This window comes from Balaenoptera acutorostrata, chromosome 1 (genome assembly GCF_949987535.1).
Source record: "Balaenoptera acutorostrata chromosome 1, mBalAcu1.1, whole genome shotgun sequence".
Lineage (NCBI taxonomy): Eukaryota > Metazoa > Chordata > Mammalia > Artiodactyla > Balaenopteridae > Balaenoptera > Balaenoptera acutorostrata.
In genome coordinates, this window is record NC_080064.1 from 91964632 (window position 1) to 91981552 (window position 16921).

Genomic DNA, 16921 nt, shown 5'->3' on the forward strand with positions numbered 1-16921 from the left:
TCAGTTTATGGTATTTGTTATGGCAGCACCAGCTGTCTCACACAGATTCTGAAAACAGAATTGCTGGGTTAAAAGGCATGTTTACATGTTATTTAAACAAATATTAAGGATTATTTTTCTGAAAGCTGATGACAAAAATTTGCCCTCATATGCACACCAACATAAGATTTCATGGCTATGTAAATTGTTTATTTTACACAGGGAGTAAATCTACAAATGACTAACCGTGAGATCCACACATAATCATCACTCAATAAGTAACACAGAATAATACTGACATTTTGTCTTTGACCAGTGTGATAATTTTTCAGTGAACTCTTTAGCCTGGTTTCTTAAAGTCATCATGCAAATCAATGAGTATGCAATCGCTAGTTGCCAGCAGGATATATTTTAGTTTTTTGTGAGTAATATTAATTTACATGTTTTAACATTCAGTGACTACTAATCTACTTCTAAGGCACTATGTTAATGCTTGGAGGATACAGAGATGAATACAGCAATTCCTATCTTCAAGGAGTTTACCAGTAATAAGGAAACTATATACACACTCAAATTTATATATGATGATTTCTAGTATAAAAATAAATGTAATGAAGACAAATTCTGCCTTGAGAAAAGGAAAAGTCTTTGATAGTGGTTGTATTAAACTACAAAGTTTTGGGGTGATTTATTACACAGCAATAGACAACAAAAATAATGAAAAATCTAGTTTCCTGTGTTTCAGCCGCTGCAACACAGAGAACAGAAGAGGCAGAGATAGTGTTGACTGACAACAAACAATTTAGTTAAAAGATAACATTTGAGCACCTGAAGAAAGGGAGCCAAAATGCAGATATCTGTGGGAAAAGCATTTTTTCAAAGTTTTAGCAAGTACTACAAAGACCTGAGTCATGTGTCTGAAGAGTTTAAGAACAGCTAGATTAGTATGTCTATAGTGAAGTGTGAAGGAAGGGGAAAGAATAGGTGAAGCCACAAAAGTAATACATTGGTGGAGCCAGATCATATAAGCTCTTAGAAATCAAAGGAAGAATTTTAGCTTTTAGTCTAAGTGAGAGGAAAAGCCACTGGAGAGTTCTGAGGGCATAATAGAATCATTCTGGCTGTGGTAATAAAAACATATTGAAGAATATATTATATATAGTATTACACATGTATAATAAACTAAAAATTTATAAATAAAAGTAAAATAAATAACAATTACATTTTAATTTATGTATATAATTTTTATACATGAATAAATAAAAGTATATATTATATTTATATCTATATTTTATTAAAAAAATAAAATATTATATACTTATACATTAAAATATCATATATTTATTTATACATGTATATATTTATTTATGTACTTTTAAAATATAAATATATATATAAATAAAAGGATATTTATCATGAGGAATTGGCTCATGTGATTATGGAGCCTGAAAAGTCCCATGATCTGCCATCTGCAAGCTGGAGATCCAGGAAAGCTGGTTGTGTAATTCAGCCTAAGTTTGAAAGCCTGAGAACCAAGGGGAATTCATGGTGTAGAACCCAGTCTGATTGTGGAAGATGAGATGAGATGTCTCAGCCTAATCAGTGAGGCAGGAAAAGAAGGGTGATTCTTCCTTTCTCCACCTTTTGTAGTATTCTGGCCCTCAATGGATATATCATGCCCACCCACATAGGAAAGGGCAATTTACTTTAATGAGTTCAACAGTTCAAATGCTAATCTCATCCAGAAACACTCTCAGAGACACACTCAGAAATAATGTTTAATCTGGGTACCTTGTGGCCAGTCAAATTGACACATAAAATGAACCATCAGAGTGTATTTTTACTGGTGAAAGAATGGGCTTTGCTATGGAAAAAAAAATAAAATTGAAAGAATAAAAAGAATTAATTAACCCTAAACTATCAGTGTATTTACATAATAAAAGTTAATAAAAGTTATTTCTTACTTATGCAAGGTTTGGAGGGGGTCAAGCACTTTTGTAGGGAAGTTGTCATTGATGTGGTGACCAGGTATTCTATGCAGTGTTTACCTCACAGCAATTTGACCTCAATATGTGGCCTCCAGGATCACTGCTTTCACACCCCCTCTTCTGTACTATAGTCTGGAATTGACAAATGTTGCTTTCATAACAGCCCACTGACCAGAATGAATCACTCGGTTGCACCTAACTTGGGAGTTGGAAAAAGTAGAGGAATACATGGAATAATTGCTGAACCTTACGGAGTCAGCCCAGGTGGCAGTGCCTCTTAAAAATCAAGGGGTAACAGGAAACAAGGTGGCACCTAGGGATGCTGTGAAAAAAATTACTGAGACAATAAGGGCACCAGGAGCTGAGAAAGTTTGGGAACCTCTGGGGTATACCAAGAAAAGGAAATGAGAAAAATGCAACTCAAAGCAGACCACACCCACTTCCACTTAAACATGGCAGAGATGAAAGCAAATTACATCTTATTCCTATCCCTCAGGTCAAGCCTTATATGAGGGGAGGGTAAAAAGCGTCACCTTATTAGAGTTTGAAGTTGACATTTCAAATCGACTTGAACTGTTAGTAACTGAAAATGACCAAGACATTATGAAATCTGCCTGAGCTATTGTCAAGGGAAGGATAAGGCGGATTTAATTGAGTACAACTAAAAGTAATTAAGAGAAAATAAAATTCTGTCATGTTCCTATTTCACTGAGCTGTGGTATCTCAATTATAGTAAAGACCACTAAATTTATCTTGATGACCCATGTAGCAATTCTTGACCATAGGTGGCAGTGGTAATATTAAAGTTAATCCATTCATGCATTCATTCACTGAATATTTATATATGTCTACTATATGCTAATCATACATAATAATAATTATAAGAGATGCAGGGAAAAGCCTGTAAAGGAGTGTTTAAAGTAGCATGCCCTCTCCAGCAGTTTATCCCTCTACCCTGGGTCTATTTTTGTTTTTTTTCCCTCAAAGCACTTATTTACTCTCCAAAAGGAAGTCATTTACTTACTTATCTACATGTTTTAGTCTGTCTTTATTACTAGAATGTAAGTGCCAAGAGAAAAAGTATTGCCTTGTTCTTCCTCCTCTCAATTTCTCAACACTGGCATGCCCCATGGATCAATACTGGTCCCCTTTCTCTCTACCTACACTCTTATACCTTGGATATAAATATTATATGTGTTGATGTTACATATGTATCTAGTGTTGATGTTTCTCCAGAATGCCATAATTACACATCCAACTGCTTACTTGAAACATGGATACTGAATAGATACTTTAATGTGTTCCTTCCTCCCCTACAGTCTCTAATCTAGCTACACTTTAGTTAACTCTTCTCATGCTCAGTAAATGGCATCATCATCCACCTAGATGGTAGACAGTTGGGGCTCAAGCCAAAGCCTCAAAATTTATCCTTAATTACTCTTCTTCATCTGCAAGTCTATCAATTCTACTTCCAAAATACATCTCAATTCCTGTTTCTTTTCTCCATGTCTACTGTTACTTAACTATTTCTAGCAGTGTCTTTTGCCTGGGCTACTGCAGTAGCCCAACTGGTCTTCCTGCTTCTACTCCATTTTTCACACTGCAACCAGAGAAATTTTCATATCTAAAATTTAATCATTACATACATATACACATACACACAGACCTCTACTAAAAATTCTGTCAGTTTCCAATTGCTCTTCCGTTAATCAAAACTTCAAATTAACCCACAGGGCCCTCATGGTCTGGCTCTATATACATGACATTTTGTGGAGGGGTTCTCCATAGTTTTTCTAGTTTTTATTAATGTCTGTCCCTCCCTTGTTCCCCAACCCGTTTTCCATGGAAGCCAAACTTTGATATATTGTTTACTGCTATACAGTTACCATATAATCAAGTAGCAAATAAAAAGAACAGTTAAGAGGCACCTTAGGCCTCCAGACTGTAGTAGCTGCACCTAAAATAATACCTCTATCGAGAATCCTCAATGCCCTCTTTGTATGGAATAAGGAAGACTTCTCTGCCTCGCTCCATTCAGAAGGGGGGCAGAATAGTGTAAAGGCCAGTCACACTAGCAGGGTCAAATCCCAGTTCGGTCATTTAATAGCTGTGTGACTTACACCTCCCTGTATTGTACATCAGAGTGCTCAATTGTAAAATGGGGAGGAGTACCTACACCTTAGAGTTGTTGATGGGATTTATATTAGGGCATCTCTCCCTAGAGGCCGCTAATTCCGTGAAAGGGAACCACGGCCTGACCGTATCAGGCTGCTACGTGTCCGATGATTCAAGAAAACAAGTGTCTGTCTCAACTTTTTGTTCCTTAAAACTGAGTTCGCCTGGCTACGTGAAGGCTACTGAGCCAAAGAAAGAATGTTCAATCTTTAGGCATTATCATCCCGAGTGTAGACACAGACCCGGTATTCCCACACCAAGTCCAAGCCAGCCAATCAGACGCACTTTGCAATCTGTCAGGATTAGAAACCCGGCTAGCGCAACTCCAGACCTCCCTGGCGCCACGCCCAGACCCGCTCCCAGCTAGCACATGCGCAGCAGTGACTCCTTCTGGCCTTGAGGTTACTTCCTCTTTCGTAAAGGCGGCTGAAGTCTCTCACGCGTTGACAGTTTTTTTAAATCCTTACACCTCTCTCGGGGGAATTTTTGTTTTTAATGCCGTCATCAACTACCTGGAATTTGAATCATTTTCCTTTCCCATCACTGTGGAACCTTCCCCTTCAGTCTGAGGAACGTGTCTCCGGAGAGCTGGCACCCTTCCGTGGTGCAGGTCTCGCGAGAAGGCGACCATCTCTCGCGTTACTTCCTTGTTTCCAGAATCCTTAGCGCGAAGTGGGAAAACACTCATTTAGCTCAGCTTTCTATGATCACTGCAGTTTCTTCAGTGGCTTCCCTGTTGCTGGTTCTCTGTGAGAAATGGCGGCTCCAGAACAGCCGCTGCCGATGTCGAGAGGCTGCCAGAGCTCTGCTTCGCTTTCTCCGCCGCGGGGCGACCGAACCCTTCTAGTGAGGCACCTGCCAGCCGAGCTAACCGCTGAGGAGAAAGAGGACTTACTGAAGTATTTCGGAGCGCAGTCCGTGCGCGTCCTGTCCGATAAAGGGCGACTGGTAAGGGCGCGCCGGTCCCGAGCCTCCGGGGAAGGCCCTTGGCTGTTGACCTTGGGGAGGGGAAGTTCTGACAGAAGGAAGAAGACAGAAAAGAGTGAGGGAGATGCGCTTGTGTAGTGGGGGCTTCCCAGTCTTTCCTCCTTCATAGCAAAATATCTTGCGTCCCAAGTCAAGTTTTAATTGGCTCGAGCCTAGGTTAGTCGCCGCGCTGCGGAAGAGGGCAAGTGAGAAAGGCAAAGAAGAAAAAAGAAGCTTAGTTATGTTCCATTTTCCTATCCTGGGAATCTCGAAACTCCTCTGAATTTGGAGGTATTTCTCTTAGGCTCAAGAGTACTCTCAGAAATATGTAACGAAGGACTGTTTAAAAATCTTGGTTTACTTATAAGCCAGCGTTAAGACATTCATCAAAATAGAGGAGAAGCTACAGTAGTCGGTAACTTGAGTAAACTAGTTACAGGATTTCTACTAAGTTTTTGACGAAGATGTTCTTCATAAAAAATTTCCAACGGAATCCTTCAGGGAGCAATATTTTAAGACTGTTCCAAGTCCAACACTGGGATGTACACAATTACTTTATTTTCCTTTATACCGAAGATGTTTTAGATGAGTTCTCTCCATTAAAATAGCAGTGGTGATGTTAAGTTTCTGCCAGATGGTCTGTGATGGGGCAAAACATCAGTGGTTAAAGTCTCCCCGGGTGTTTCTAATAATGCAGCCAGGGTTGAGAATTACTGAGTTAGGAGAAAGACCAATTTAAACTTTGCATTTGACTATATAGAGGAAAGTTTAGATCTTAGATGCGTTATACATGTAAGATATTTTATATTTTTGGATGGTTTAAGGGTGGTCCTCTGTGTATAGTAGGGGTTTTTAAATTTATGGACTGTCGAACTACCTGAAAATATATGTAAAACACGCTGTGTGTGTGTGTGTGTGTGTCCCTTTATATGAGAAAGTCTTTCATCTCAAAGAAGTCTGATCCTAAACTGATTGAAAAGCAGTGTACTGAATTTAGTAATCAGTTAAATGATCTGGATTTCCCGTTCTTTTCTGTGATTTTATTAATGTGTCAAATCACTGTCAGCTGGTGAAATATCAGACTTCCTTATGAGAAATTATATTTGAAATAATTTGTACCTTGTTTTTCAGAAACATACAGCTTTTGCTACTTTCCCTAATGAAAAAGCAGCTATAAAGGTATGACTTTTTCTTCTCTATTATTAACAATTTTCTATTATCCAGTTTTAGTTTAAAAATGGAGCATAATGTTAAACTATAGTTTTTAAAAGCAAAAGGGTTTGTATTTTCAGAGTTTGCCCCATAGGCTACATTTGGTTTGTCATTTGGCAGATTTTGCCCAATGTTTGGACATAAGACTAGTAGATTAACTGGAACATGAATTAAAATTGAATTGTAATCTCATATGTAATTAAAAATGACAAGTTCTAAAGGATGCAAACATTGATAACTATCTCTGTAACTGTTGCAAGACAAGATGTTTTAAGCATTAAATGGAAAATACATATATTAAAAAAAATCCTAGGGGATCATTTGCAAAGGAGGTGACCTTTGAGGTAGACCTTTAATGATTAGTTAGATTTTGAGAAGAAAACAAAGGGAGATGGACCTTCCAGGTTTAGAGAACACTAAATAAAGCTGTGGGGCATGGAAAGTTCTAAGTGGAGCAAAAACTAAGGGTTGAAATTGAAATAGGACTTGGAAGATAGGTTGAGTCTAAATTTGGGTGGAAGGGAGGGAGGGATTGAATTTTGTTTAGTAGTTATTCTTAAGGCACTTGATATATTTGAGCTGACCAGTAATATGGTCAGGTCTGTGAAATATATCTGGTAGAGTTCATGTAATGGATTGGATATCGAAAAAGATGAGAGTTAGAAAGACCAAATGGAAAGCGAAGACAAGAGAAATGTTATAATGGCTAAGGCAAGAGAAAGGATCTGAATAAGGCAGTAAGAAGACAAAGGAAGAAGTAGATATACATTTGGTAGAGATTGTGTTTGTTGGTCCTGTGATCCCTGTAGATGTAGTGGTTGAGAGAGGGAATACTTGGAAATTTTTGGACTGAGTTATTACATTAGTTGACATGAGGGGCAGGAGTCTGTGGGCTACTTCTGTGGAAATATTTTAAAAACAATTAAAATTACGGGACTAGAGCTGAGGCAGGGTTAAAAATGGAGTTTCCTCAAGAAGGTAAATGGATATGGTTGCCCAAAGGGAGAAGAGCCAGCAAAGAAGACTGGGAGGGAGAAGTTAAAAAGGAAGTAGAACTAGAAAATAAATTTCTCATGGATGCAAGGAAAAGAGAGTTTTAAGAAGATAAGATCCTGTGATGACACAAGATGAAGAATGAACACAGTCTATTAGTAAAGTATTTTTATTTTGAAACTATAGAAATGACCCAAATTCTCATCAGTAAGAGGAAAGGATACTTTAAATTGTAGTATATCCATACACTGGACTACAACCCTCAGAGAATGAGCTCAAATGAATATGTATTAATAAGGAATGTAGCCCAGATAGAGTACATGAATAAAGTTGCAAAACATTATATAATATGTAACCTTGGAATTTTGGAAAACTAGTATCAATACTATGTATGTTAGTTTATGCATAGAACAAAATGTAGCAGAGCTATACACCAAATTGAATAATAAATGTCTTTCTCCAAGGATGGGATTACAGAGGACTTTCACATTATATGTATTAAAGTATAGGAAAAATTTTTTTCAGAAAAGACCTTTTGAAATATAGCATAAAAAGTTTTTAGTAAAATATGGTAATGAAAACCACCTTGTTTTAGAGTCAAGATTAACTTGGAGGAGAGGGCATGGAATCAGTCATTGTCTAACATTAAAAATTAAAAGCCATAACTTTGAAAAGAATGTGTGACATACATTTTGAGAGGAAGAAACTTAAAGCAATTCAGCCGTATTTCAGATAATCAAAGGCTCACTGATAGTAAGAGGTCTAGGCTGATTTAAGGACTTGAAAATTATTGAAACGTATAGAAACTTGCTTTGTGTAATGAAGTCAAATAAGGATGCATAAAGATGGTAGAATAAAATTATAGTCCCTGTTAAGGCCTAAAGTTCCATTTGTTCAAAAAATATTGAGTGCCTGCTCTGTGCTAGATGCTGCTTTAGGTCTTGGGATATATCAATGAATAAAACACAGATTTATGCCCTCATCGGAGCTCACATTCTCAAAGGGGAGACAGACCATAAATAATAAACTTAATGAGTTTAATATTTTAGAAAATGATAAATGCTATAAAAAAAGAACAATAGGATCAGGAGTGCTGGGTTGGGAGGGTTAAGCTACAGTTAAGGTAGTTATGGTCATATTTGAGCAACCTTTTAAAGGAAGTGAAGGAAGTTAGCTAAGGGAATTTTGGGGAAGTGCATTCCAGTAAGAGGAATAGCTGGCATGCACTAGCTTGTGGCTAAAGCAAAAAAAAAAATGAGGGGAGATATTGAATTTGAGGTCAGAGAACTAAGAGAGGGCCATATCATGTAGGTACTGTAAGGACCGTAGATGTTACTCTGAGTAAAATTGGGAGCCATTATAGTATTGTGAGCAAAGCAGTAACATAATTTGACTTATATTTAAAAGTATCACTTTGTGTTGAGAGTAGATGGAAGGCAGCGAAGAGTAGAAAGAGGGAAATCTGTTAAAAGGTTATACTGTTAATTCAGTCCAGAGATGATGGTTGCTTGGACCATGATGGTAGCAGTGGAAGTGGTAGGAAATAGTCAGATTCTGGATATATTTTGTAGGTAGAAGCAAACAGGATTTCTCAGTGGCTTGGATATGCAATGTGGGAAAGAGGTGTTAAGGATGGTTCCAAGATTTTTGACATGAGTAAATGAAAGAAGGGGGTTACCATCCGAAGGTTCCAGATGGAGAACATTTGAGGGGGGATGGGGAGAGAAGATTCAATTCCTGAAGTCTTAATTTTAAAATATTTAAAATTAAGAGAAGCTTTCCAGTAGTTTGGATATATGTTCCTGGATTTAAGGACAGAGGTTTGGGCTGAAATTATAAATTGGGAAATCATCAGCATAGAGATGGTTTTTAAAATTAGGGTGCTGGATTAGATAGAGAGGACCAATAATAGACCTCTGGAGTATGACAACATTAAGAGTTTGAGACGGCATAAGCCACAGTGATTGAGGAGTAGAAACCAATGAGCTGGCAAGAAACCTGTAGGAAATTATAGTGTCTAGACACCAAGTGAAGAACATGTATGAAGGAGAGAGTGGAGTGATTGTGTTAAATGCAGTAAAATGAAGATTGAGAATTGACCATTGGTGTGGCAGTACAGAATTTGTTGTTTATGACAAGCAGTGTCAGTGGACTGATTAAGGCATGAACCTGATTGGAGTGAGTTTGAGACTGGATGGGCAGAGAGGAATTTTAGATAGAGGGCATAGATAATTCTTGAGTTTTACTGCAAGAGTAATTTAAAGCAGAGTGGGGGGTGGGGGCGGGTGGGGGAGAGTGATAAGTTGGATCAACAGATGAAGAAAAAATATTTTTTAGGATGGGAGAAATCAGACTATGTTTGTATGCTGATGTCAATGATCCAATAGAGGACAGAAAATTAGCAATGTAGGTAGGAGCACACCCTGTACAGTTCCAGAGAGCAGAAGAGAGGCTGGGATTTAGTATACAAGTAAAACAACTAGATTTAAATAAAAACATGGATTGTTAACATGTGATAACAGATAGAAGATAGAATATGTGGATGCAGAAGCTGGTAGATGGAGAGTTATGGTGGGAAATCTGAAGTTCTCATCTTGTTGCTTCAGTTTTCTCAAAGTAGGAAACAGTATCCTAGGCTAAAAAAATGGGACAGGAGTATTGTGAGGTTGAGGAAGAAGGAAATGGTACAAAATTTTGTCTTAGAGATTGGTAGAAAAAAATGAACTAATATAATAAGTGACTGTGGCTTCCTTAAGGGTCACCCTCAGATTTGTGGTTGTGAATTCAAAGTGAGACTAGCCCAATTCATTATGTTTGTTTTTCTAACCATTTTCAGCTGCCTGGGTGTAGGCAGTGTTGGATTTAACCAGATCTTAGTTTTCCTAAGTGACTGGAAGCAGTTGCTTAATAAGTAATGAAGCCTTGGCAGCCTGAGATGAGAAGTGGGTAAGAAATAGCCAAGGAAATATTAAGAGCATTAACAAAAAACATGTATAAATTATTTTATATATGGTCTCTAACAAATAATTTTGGTACAGTTATTAATTTTTTTTTTACTCTTCCAACTGAAGGCATTGACAAGACTTCATCAACTGAAGCTTTTAGGTCATACTTTAGTTGTTGAATTTGCAAAAGAGCAAGATCAAGTTCATTCACCATGTCCTTCTTCAAGCACTGAAAAAAAGAAAAAGTATGTAGATAGGTTTTCGTACATTTTAAAAGTGTTTTTTTTAATCCGTTGTATTGCTCTTGGATTGTTTTCAAACTAGCAAGTAAATAATTTGAAACAGTAAATGGTTATATCTCTACTGAATCTAGTACAGTAAAGCAATATATTTGTTCATTCCTAATTGTGCATTAGGAACCTGAGTATTGATTTAATATTAGGAATTAATCAATGTGAAGTGGGAAAAGAGTAGGGTGAAAAGCATTCAACTTTAAGTGGAGGGAAGGTAACTAGTATAAAATCCTTGTGTTAGATATAGCAAGGTGTCATGAATAGGCATGGCCTGGTATTTGGGTCCCAGCTGTAATTCTTTGTAGTTATATAACCTTTATAAATTTGCTTTACACCAGTGGTTCTCAAAGTATAATCCCTGTACCAGCTGCATCGTCTAAGATCTTGACTGAAAGAAAGATTCTTAGGCCTTAACCTAGTCCTACTGAATCAGAAATTTGGGGTATTGGGGGTGGGGAGGAGGATAGGCCCCAGCAGTCTGCGTTTTAACAGACCCTCGTTGATGTACATTGAGGAAATTTGTGTGCCACTGATTTATACCATGTGAACTTCAGTTTTGGTGGGGCGGGGGTGTCAGTGAGGTTTATCATACCATCTTCATAGGGTTGCTGTGAAGAGTAAATGAAAATGTGCCATGCCTTCTATAATATCTGGAATAGATACTCTTTTTCATTGGTGTTTACTTAAGAAATAGTTGAAAGTTTTACTTATGGAACTGTTTTCATAATGCCCTGTTTGAAAAGATAATGTCATTTTTTTTTTAATTTATTTATTTTATTTATGGCTGCGTTGGGTCTTCGTTTCTGTGCGAGGGCTTTCTCTAGTTGTGGCAAGTGGGGGCCACTCTTCATCGCGGTGCACGGGCCTCTCATTATCGCGGCCTCTCTTGTTGCGGAGCACAGGCTCCAGACGCGCTCAGTAATTGTGGCTCATGGGCCCAGTCGCTCCACGACATGTGGGATCTTCCCAGACCAGGGCTCGAACCCGTGTCCCCCGCATTGGCAGGCAGATTCTCAACCACTGCGCCACCAGGGAAGCCTGATAATATGTCATTTTTGTATGCAATTTTTCATTCTATTTCTAAAGGTAAGATCAACTTTGATTCTGTATTTCTTAGGTCTGATGATACTGTGGAAGATGATAAAGAAAAGAAAGAACTTGATTGTTTAACCATAGAAAATGGAATTGCATCAAACCATGGGTTAGCATTTTTTGTTTGTATTTCATTGTTCTTTTGGTTTTGTTTTGGATAGGTGGTGTGTGTGTGGGATGTGTGTGTATTGCAAATAAGATAATTTTTTAAAGAACATTTTATTATATATCGTGCATATTTTTAATGTGTTGATTAAACATACTGAGCTCTAAGAGTTTGTCACTGAATTTGGTTCCATTAAAATGTTCAAAGTTGTAAGATATTCTCTGATAAGAAATGCCGTATTGTTCTCTAATGCAATCAGAAGGCAAGTTTCTTTTTAACTGTAATCAATTGGATCTGTTAGGAACAGAGTACTCTTACTGAATCATTTGAGCAATTTGTATGTTATTAGGTTACCTAAAATGAGTTATTGATATGAAACTTATTAAAACACAATAAGCATTTTAAGATATTTTTTTTAGGCTGACTTTTCCTCTAAATTCATGCCTCAAGTATATGTACCCACCACCTTCAAGCACGATTCTAGCAAACATAGTAAATGCTTTGGCAAGTGTGCCTAAGTTCTACGTACAGGTAAGTAGAATAAAATGTTCCTCAAAGTAAGTACTTGTACAACCTTATATGTTAGTTTTCATGCTAATTCTCAAACTTTTTTTTATAATAGTATTAGACTGATTCCTATAGGGACAATGATGTTTCAGTATTTTAAAGGTGTCTTAGTTTGGGCTGCTATAACTAAGTATCATAGCTTGGGTGGCTTTTAAATAATAAAAAATTACTTTTAATGGTCTGGAGGCTAGAAGTTGGAGATCAGTGTGCCAGCATGGTTAGGTTCTGGTGAGGGCCCTCTTCTGGGTTGCAGATGGCCGTTTTCTCTTTGTATCCTCATGGAGCTGAAAGAGGGTGAGAGAGCTCTCTCGTGCTTTTTATAAGGGACGCTAAGCCCATTTATGGGGGTTCTACCCTTATGATCTAATTACTTCCCAAAGGCCTTATGTCCTAATACCATCCCATTGTGGGTTAGGATTCAACATAAGAATTTTGGAGGGGGACACAAACATTCAGTCCATTGCAAAAGGTAATAACAAATTACTACATTCAAGTAAAGGCTTTTATAAACTATAGCTTAAAAATACTAACATGTTTAGTATTAATAATACTAATAAACATAAGCTAATTTGGGAAATATAATTTCTGGTGTTTCTTTGTTACTTTAGCATACACCTTTTCCTTTCTTAAAGGAAAGGACATAGAGGACCCCTCAGCAAATGCTTGAAAGTACTGACAATAAAACATTCTTTTAAGTACAAAATATAGATGATACTTATTTTCTTTGTTGTGCTTCTCTGTGTTTCATAATTTCACAATAATCAAGGGAAAAAAAACAGTTCAGTAAATTTTTCTGTTGTAAGAACATGACATTTTTAATAATGAGAATAATTGTATTTGTAGAATAGACAAATACTTTAAGAAGGCTAATCTTCTGAGATACACCAGTGCCTGAGATATACTAGTTTAGCCCTGTCCTGGGATTATAAAGGCAAGAGGTGGTCCTTCCTTTGCACTAAAGTAATGAATAGTGTTATTGCAAAGTTTTTTAGTGCATAAAATATCAGATATGAGTTGAATCATCATTTTTTCTATTTTATTTTAAATGTTTTACCACTTTTATTAAGGTGCTTCATCTTATGAATAAAATGAATTTGCCCACACCTTTTGGACCAATTACTGCAAGGCCTCCCATGGTAAGAAAGCTCTTAGAATTTTCAAGATTCAAAATTTCTCTTCCTGAGGTGAAATTATTGAGGCTAAATTTTACAAATGTTGTGCCAGTGACCTCTAATTTGTATTGAAAATGAAGAACAAGTGTAAAGTTAACGTAATAATAGTCCAGTGGAGAATTGAAAGTGGGAGAAAGCCAGAACATTAAAGAGATGCTTTGGTAATAGAGGCCATCATTTCTGCCAGTGTTGTTGTTCAGGCCTTTGACCTAGGACGTTGTACTATCCTATAGGATAGTTACATTTAACAAACTGAATTGTCTAGAATTTCCATTTTTCTGGTTTTATTAAAAGGTTGATGATTTTTTATTAGAATTTACTGTGCAGATCTATCAATAATTTCAATGGTAGGCGATGTCTGCTCTTGAATAATTTTAGTTATTATTGGGTTGGCCAAAAAGTGCCTTCAATTTTTAAGTAAAAGACACATTTTTCATTTTCACCAAGGACTTTATTGAACAGTGTATATTTACCCTTTTGTTCCACTACCTTCTGCCGTATTTCAGGCAACTTCATAATTCCATCTTCCCAAAACTTTTTATCTTTTTGAGCAAAGAACTGTTTGTTCCAGATGCCTTTTACAGTCTTCCAGGGAACTGAAACTTTTCCCATTAAGAGAATTTTGTAAAGACCAAAATAAATGGAAATCCGGAGGTGCAATGTCTGGTGAATACGGCAGATGAATCAGAACTTCCCAGCCGAGCTGTAATAGTTTTTGCCTGGTCATCAAAGAAACATGTGGTCTTGCGTTATCCTGATGGAAGGTTATGCATTTTCTGTTGGCTAATTTCGGGTGCTTTTCGTCAAGTGCTGCTTTCATTTGGTCTAACTGGGAGCAGTACTTGTTGGAATTAATCATTTGGTTTTCTGGAAGGAGCTCATAATAGAGGACTCCCTTCCAATCCCACCATATATACAACATCACCTTCTTTGGATGAAGACCGGCCTTTGGTATGGTTGGTGGTGGTTCATTTTGCTTACCCCATGATCTCTTTCGTTCCACATTATTGTACAGTATCCACTTTCCATTGCCCATCACAATTTGTTTTAAAAACGGAACGTTTTCATTACGTTTAAGTAGAGAATCGCATGTGGAGATATGATCAAGAAGGATTTTTTTCACTGAACTTATGTGGAACCCAAACATCAATGCGATTAACATAACCAAGCTGGTGCAAATGATTTTCAGTGCTCGATTTGGATATTTGGGGTATGTTGGCTCTTTCCCACGTGCTATGACATTGATTGTTCTCAATTAATTTCTCAATTTTATTGCTGTCAACTTCAACTGGTCTATCCGACTGTGGAGCATCATCCAGCAAAACTTTGCAAACCACTTTTGACACGTTTGATCAGTCACAGCACCTTCTCTGTACATTGCACAAATCTTTTTTTGCATTTCAGTTGCGTTTTTACCTTTCTTGAAATAATAAAACATAATATGCTGAAAATGTTGCTTTTTTCTTCCATCGATATTAAAATGGCCACACAAAAATTCACCAGTTTTGATAAGTTTTTTTTTTTAATGTATGTTGATATGACAGGCTGTCACAATACAATCTAACAAAATTGTTTTGAATGAAGTTAAAGACAACTAACCGCTAATAGAGCCATCTTATGGAAAAAAACGAACGAACCTTTTGGCCGACCCAATATTTTGCTATAGTACTCTTAGTACTTTTTTATTTGTATTTATTTTTTATTAATTGAAGTATAGTTGATTTACAATGTTGTGTTAGTTTCAGGTGTATACAACAAAGTGAATCAGTTATGCATATGCATATATCCACTCTTCTTTAGATTCTTTTCCCATATAGGCCATTACAGAGTATTGAGTTTCCTGTGCTATACAGTAGGTTCTTATTAGTTATCTATTTTATATACAGTAGTGTGTATATGTCAATCCCAATCTCCCAATTTATTACTTTCCCTCTGTTGGTGATCATAAATTTGTTTTCTACATCTGTGACTCTTTCTGTTTTGTAAATAAATTCATTTCTACCATTTTTTTAGATTCCACTTATAAGTGATATATGATATTTATCTTTCTTTGACTTACTTTCACTCAGTATGACAGTCTCTGGGTCCATCCATGTTGCTGCAAATGGCATTACATTGTTCTTTTTTATGGCTGAGTAATATTCCATTATATATATGTACCCTTAGTACTTTTTTAGATAACAGCAATGAGAAATTATTTTGAGAGCTAACATTTAAATAGAAAATTTGCTTTCGTATTGTGTATTGGTTGCTTTTCTAATGTGTATACTATTAGCTGCATAATTTTTCTTTATAACCCCAACACCTCAATTCCTGGCACATTGCAAAGATTATGCTAGCTGCTATTAACAAATAAAACTCAAATCTTAGTAATTTAACACAATACAAGTTATTTCTTGCTCATGCCAAGTTCATTCCAAAAGTAGGGCAGAATGGTGTTCTCCTTTACTGAGTCACTTAAAAGATAAGTTATCTTCATTATGTGCATTCCCAAGTTGGTGAGGACATTACCATGCAGGTTGCAGATCAAGAAGAAAGAGAGAATTACATGTGTGGGAGTTTTTTATGCTAACATTTCATTGACTAAACTTCAGGTGAAATCTAACTGCAAAGGAGGTTTGGAAATTTAGTCCAGCTAAGTGCCAAGGAAGAAGAAACAAGTTTTGTGATCAGCTAAAGGCTGCTAAGACAAGTGTTTCATCAATATATGTTGAATGTGTAGAAGAAAATCATGATGTAGAGAGATGTGAGAATCATGTATCTGAATGGAAATGGTTTTCTAAACATCATAGATTACCGTAGTATTTTTGTTTTGTTCTTTTAATTAGTATGAAGACTATATGCCACTACATGCTCCTCTTCCACCTGCATCTCCTCAACCACCGGAGGAACCTCCTTTGCCAGATGAGGATGAGGAATTATCTAGTAAAGAATCAGAATATGAAAGCAGTGATGATGAAGACCGTCAGAGGTTTGCAATGTCAAATAATATTTGTTTAGATTTTAAGAAACATAGAATATGGGGGAGAGATTCTCTTGCTCTTCTTAAGTTTTGCATATACTTCTTCATAATTCGGGGTCTTTAGAATTTGTCCATCCCCAGCTCCCCATCGTGCTATAGATTAAGACCTGAAACTAGACATCAAGACTTAAGGGAACATTTTTGTATTATGAGTAATTTTTTGGATTGATGATTATGGTATACAGTTGATCCTCATTATTTGTTGGTTCGGTATTTGCAAATTTGCCTACTTGTTACAATTTATTTATGACTTCAGCGTCAATAATTACAGTGCTTTTATGGTCTTCTGAAGACATGGGCATGTGCAGAATGGTGAAAAATTTGAGTCTCTTGACATGCACATTCCTAGATGAGGTAGACAAGTTGACATTCTGCCTTCTTGTTTCAGCTCTCATACCGTAAACAAGTGTC

At 36.7% G+C, this 16921-nt stretch overlaps 1 protein-coding gene across 8 annotated transcripts in view; it reads left to right on the plus strand.

The window, feature by feature from the left end:
• Window positions 1-4789: 4789 nt before the first annotated feature.
• RNPC3 (RNA binding region (RNP1, RRM) containing 3) overlaps window positions 4790-16921 on the plus strand; it is a 70349-nt gene continuing 58217 nt past the window's right edge. For 7 of the 8 annotated variants that reach the window (XR_009009186.1, XR_009009185.1, XR_009009184.1 and 4 more), the window contains exons 1-7: window positions 4791-5090; window positions 6240-6287; window positions 10385-10503; window positions 11669-11752; window positions 12169-12280; window positions 13384-13452; window positions 16317-16459. Coding sequence is in view for 2 of the 8 variants with exons in the window: in XM_057552253.1 (XP_057408236.1) it covers window positions 4899-5090; window positions 6240-6287; window positions 10385-10503; window positions 11669-11752; window positions 12169-12280; window positions 13384-13452; window positions 16317-16459 (767 nt within the window). In the remaining 6 variants the exon portion in view is untranslated. Of the gene's footprint in view, window positions 5091-6239; window positions 6288-10384; window positions 10504-11668; window positions 11753-12168; window positions 12281-13383; window positions 13453-16316; window positions 16460-16921 lie in introns of all 8 variants that reach the window. The other variant, XM_007169504.3, reaches the window with a different exon arrangement.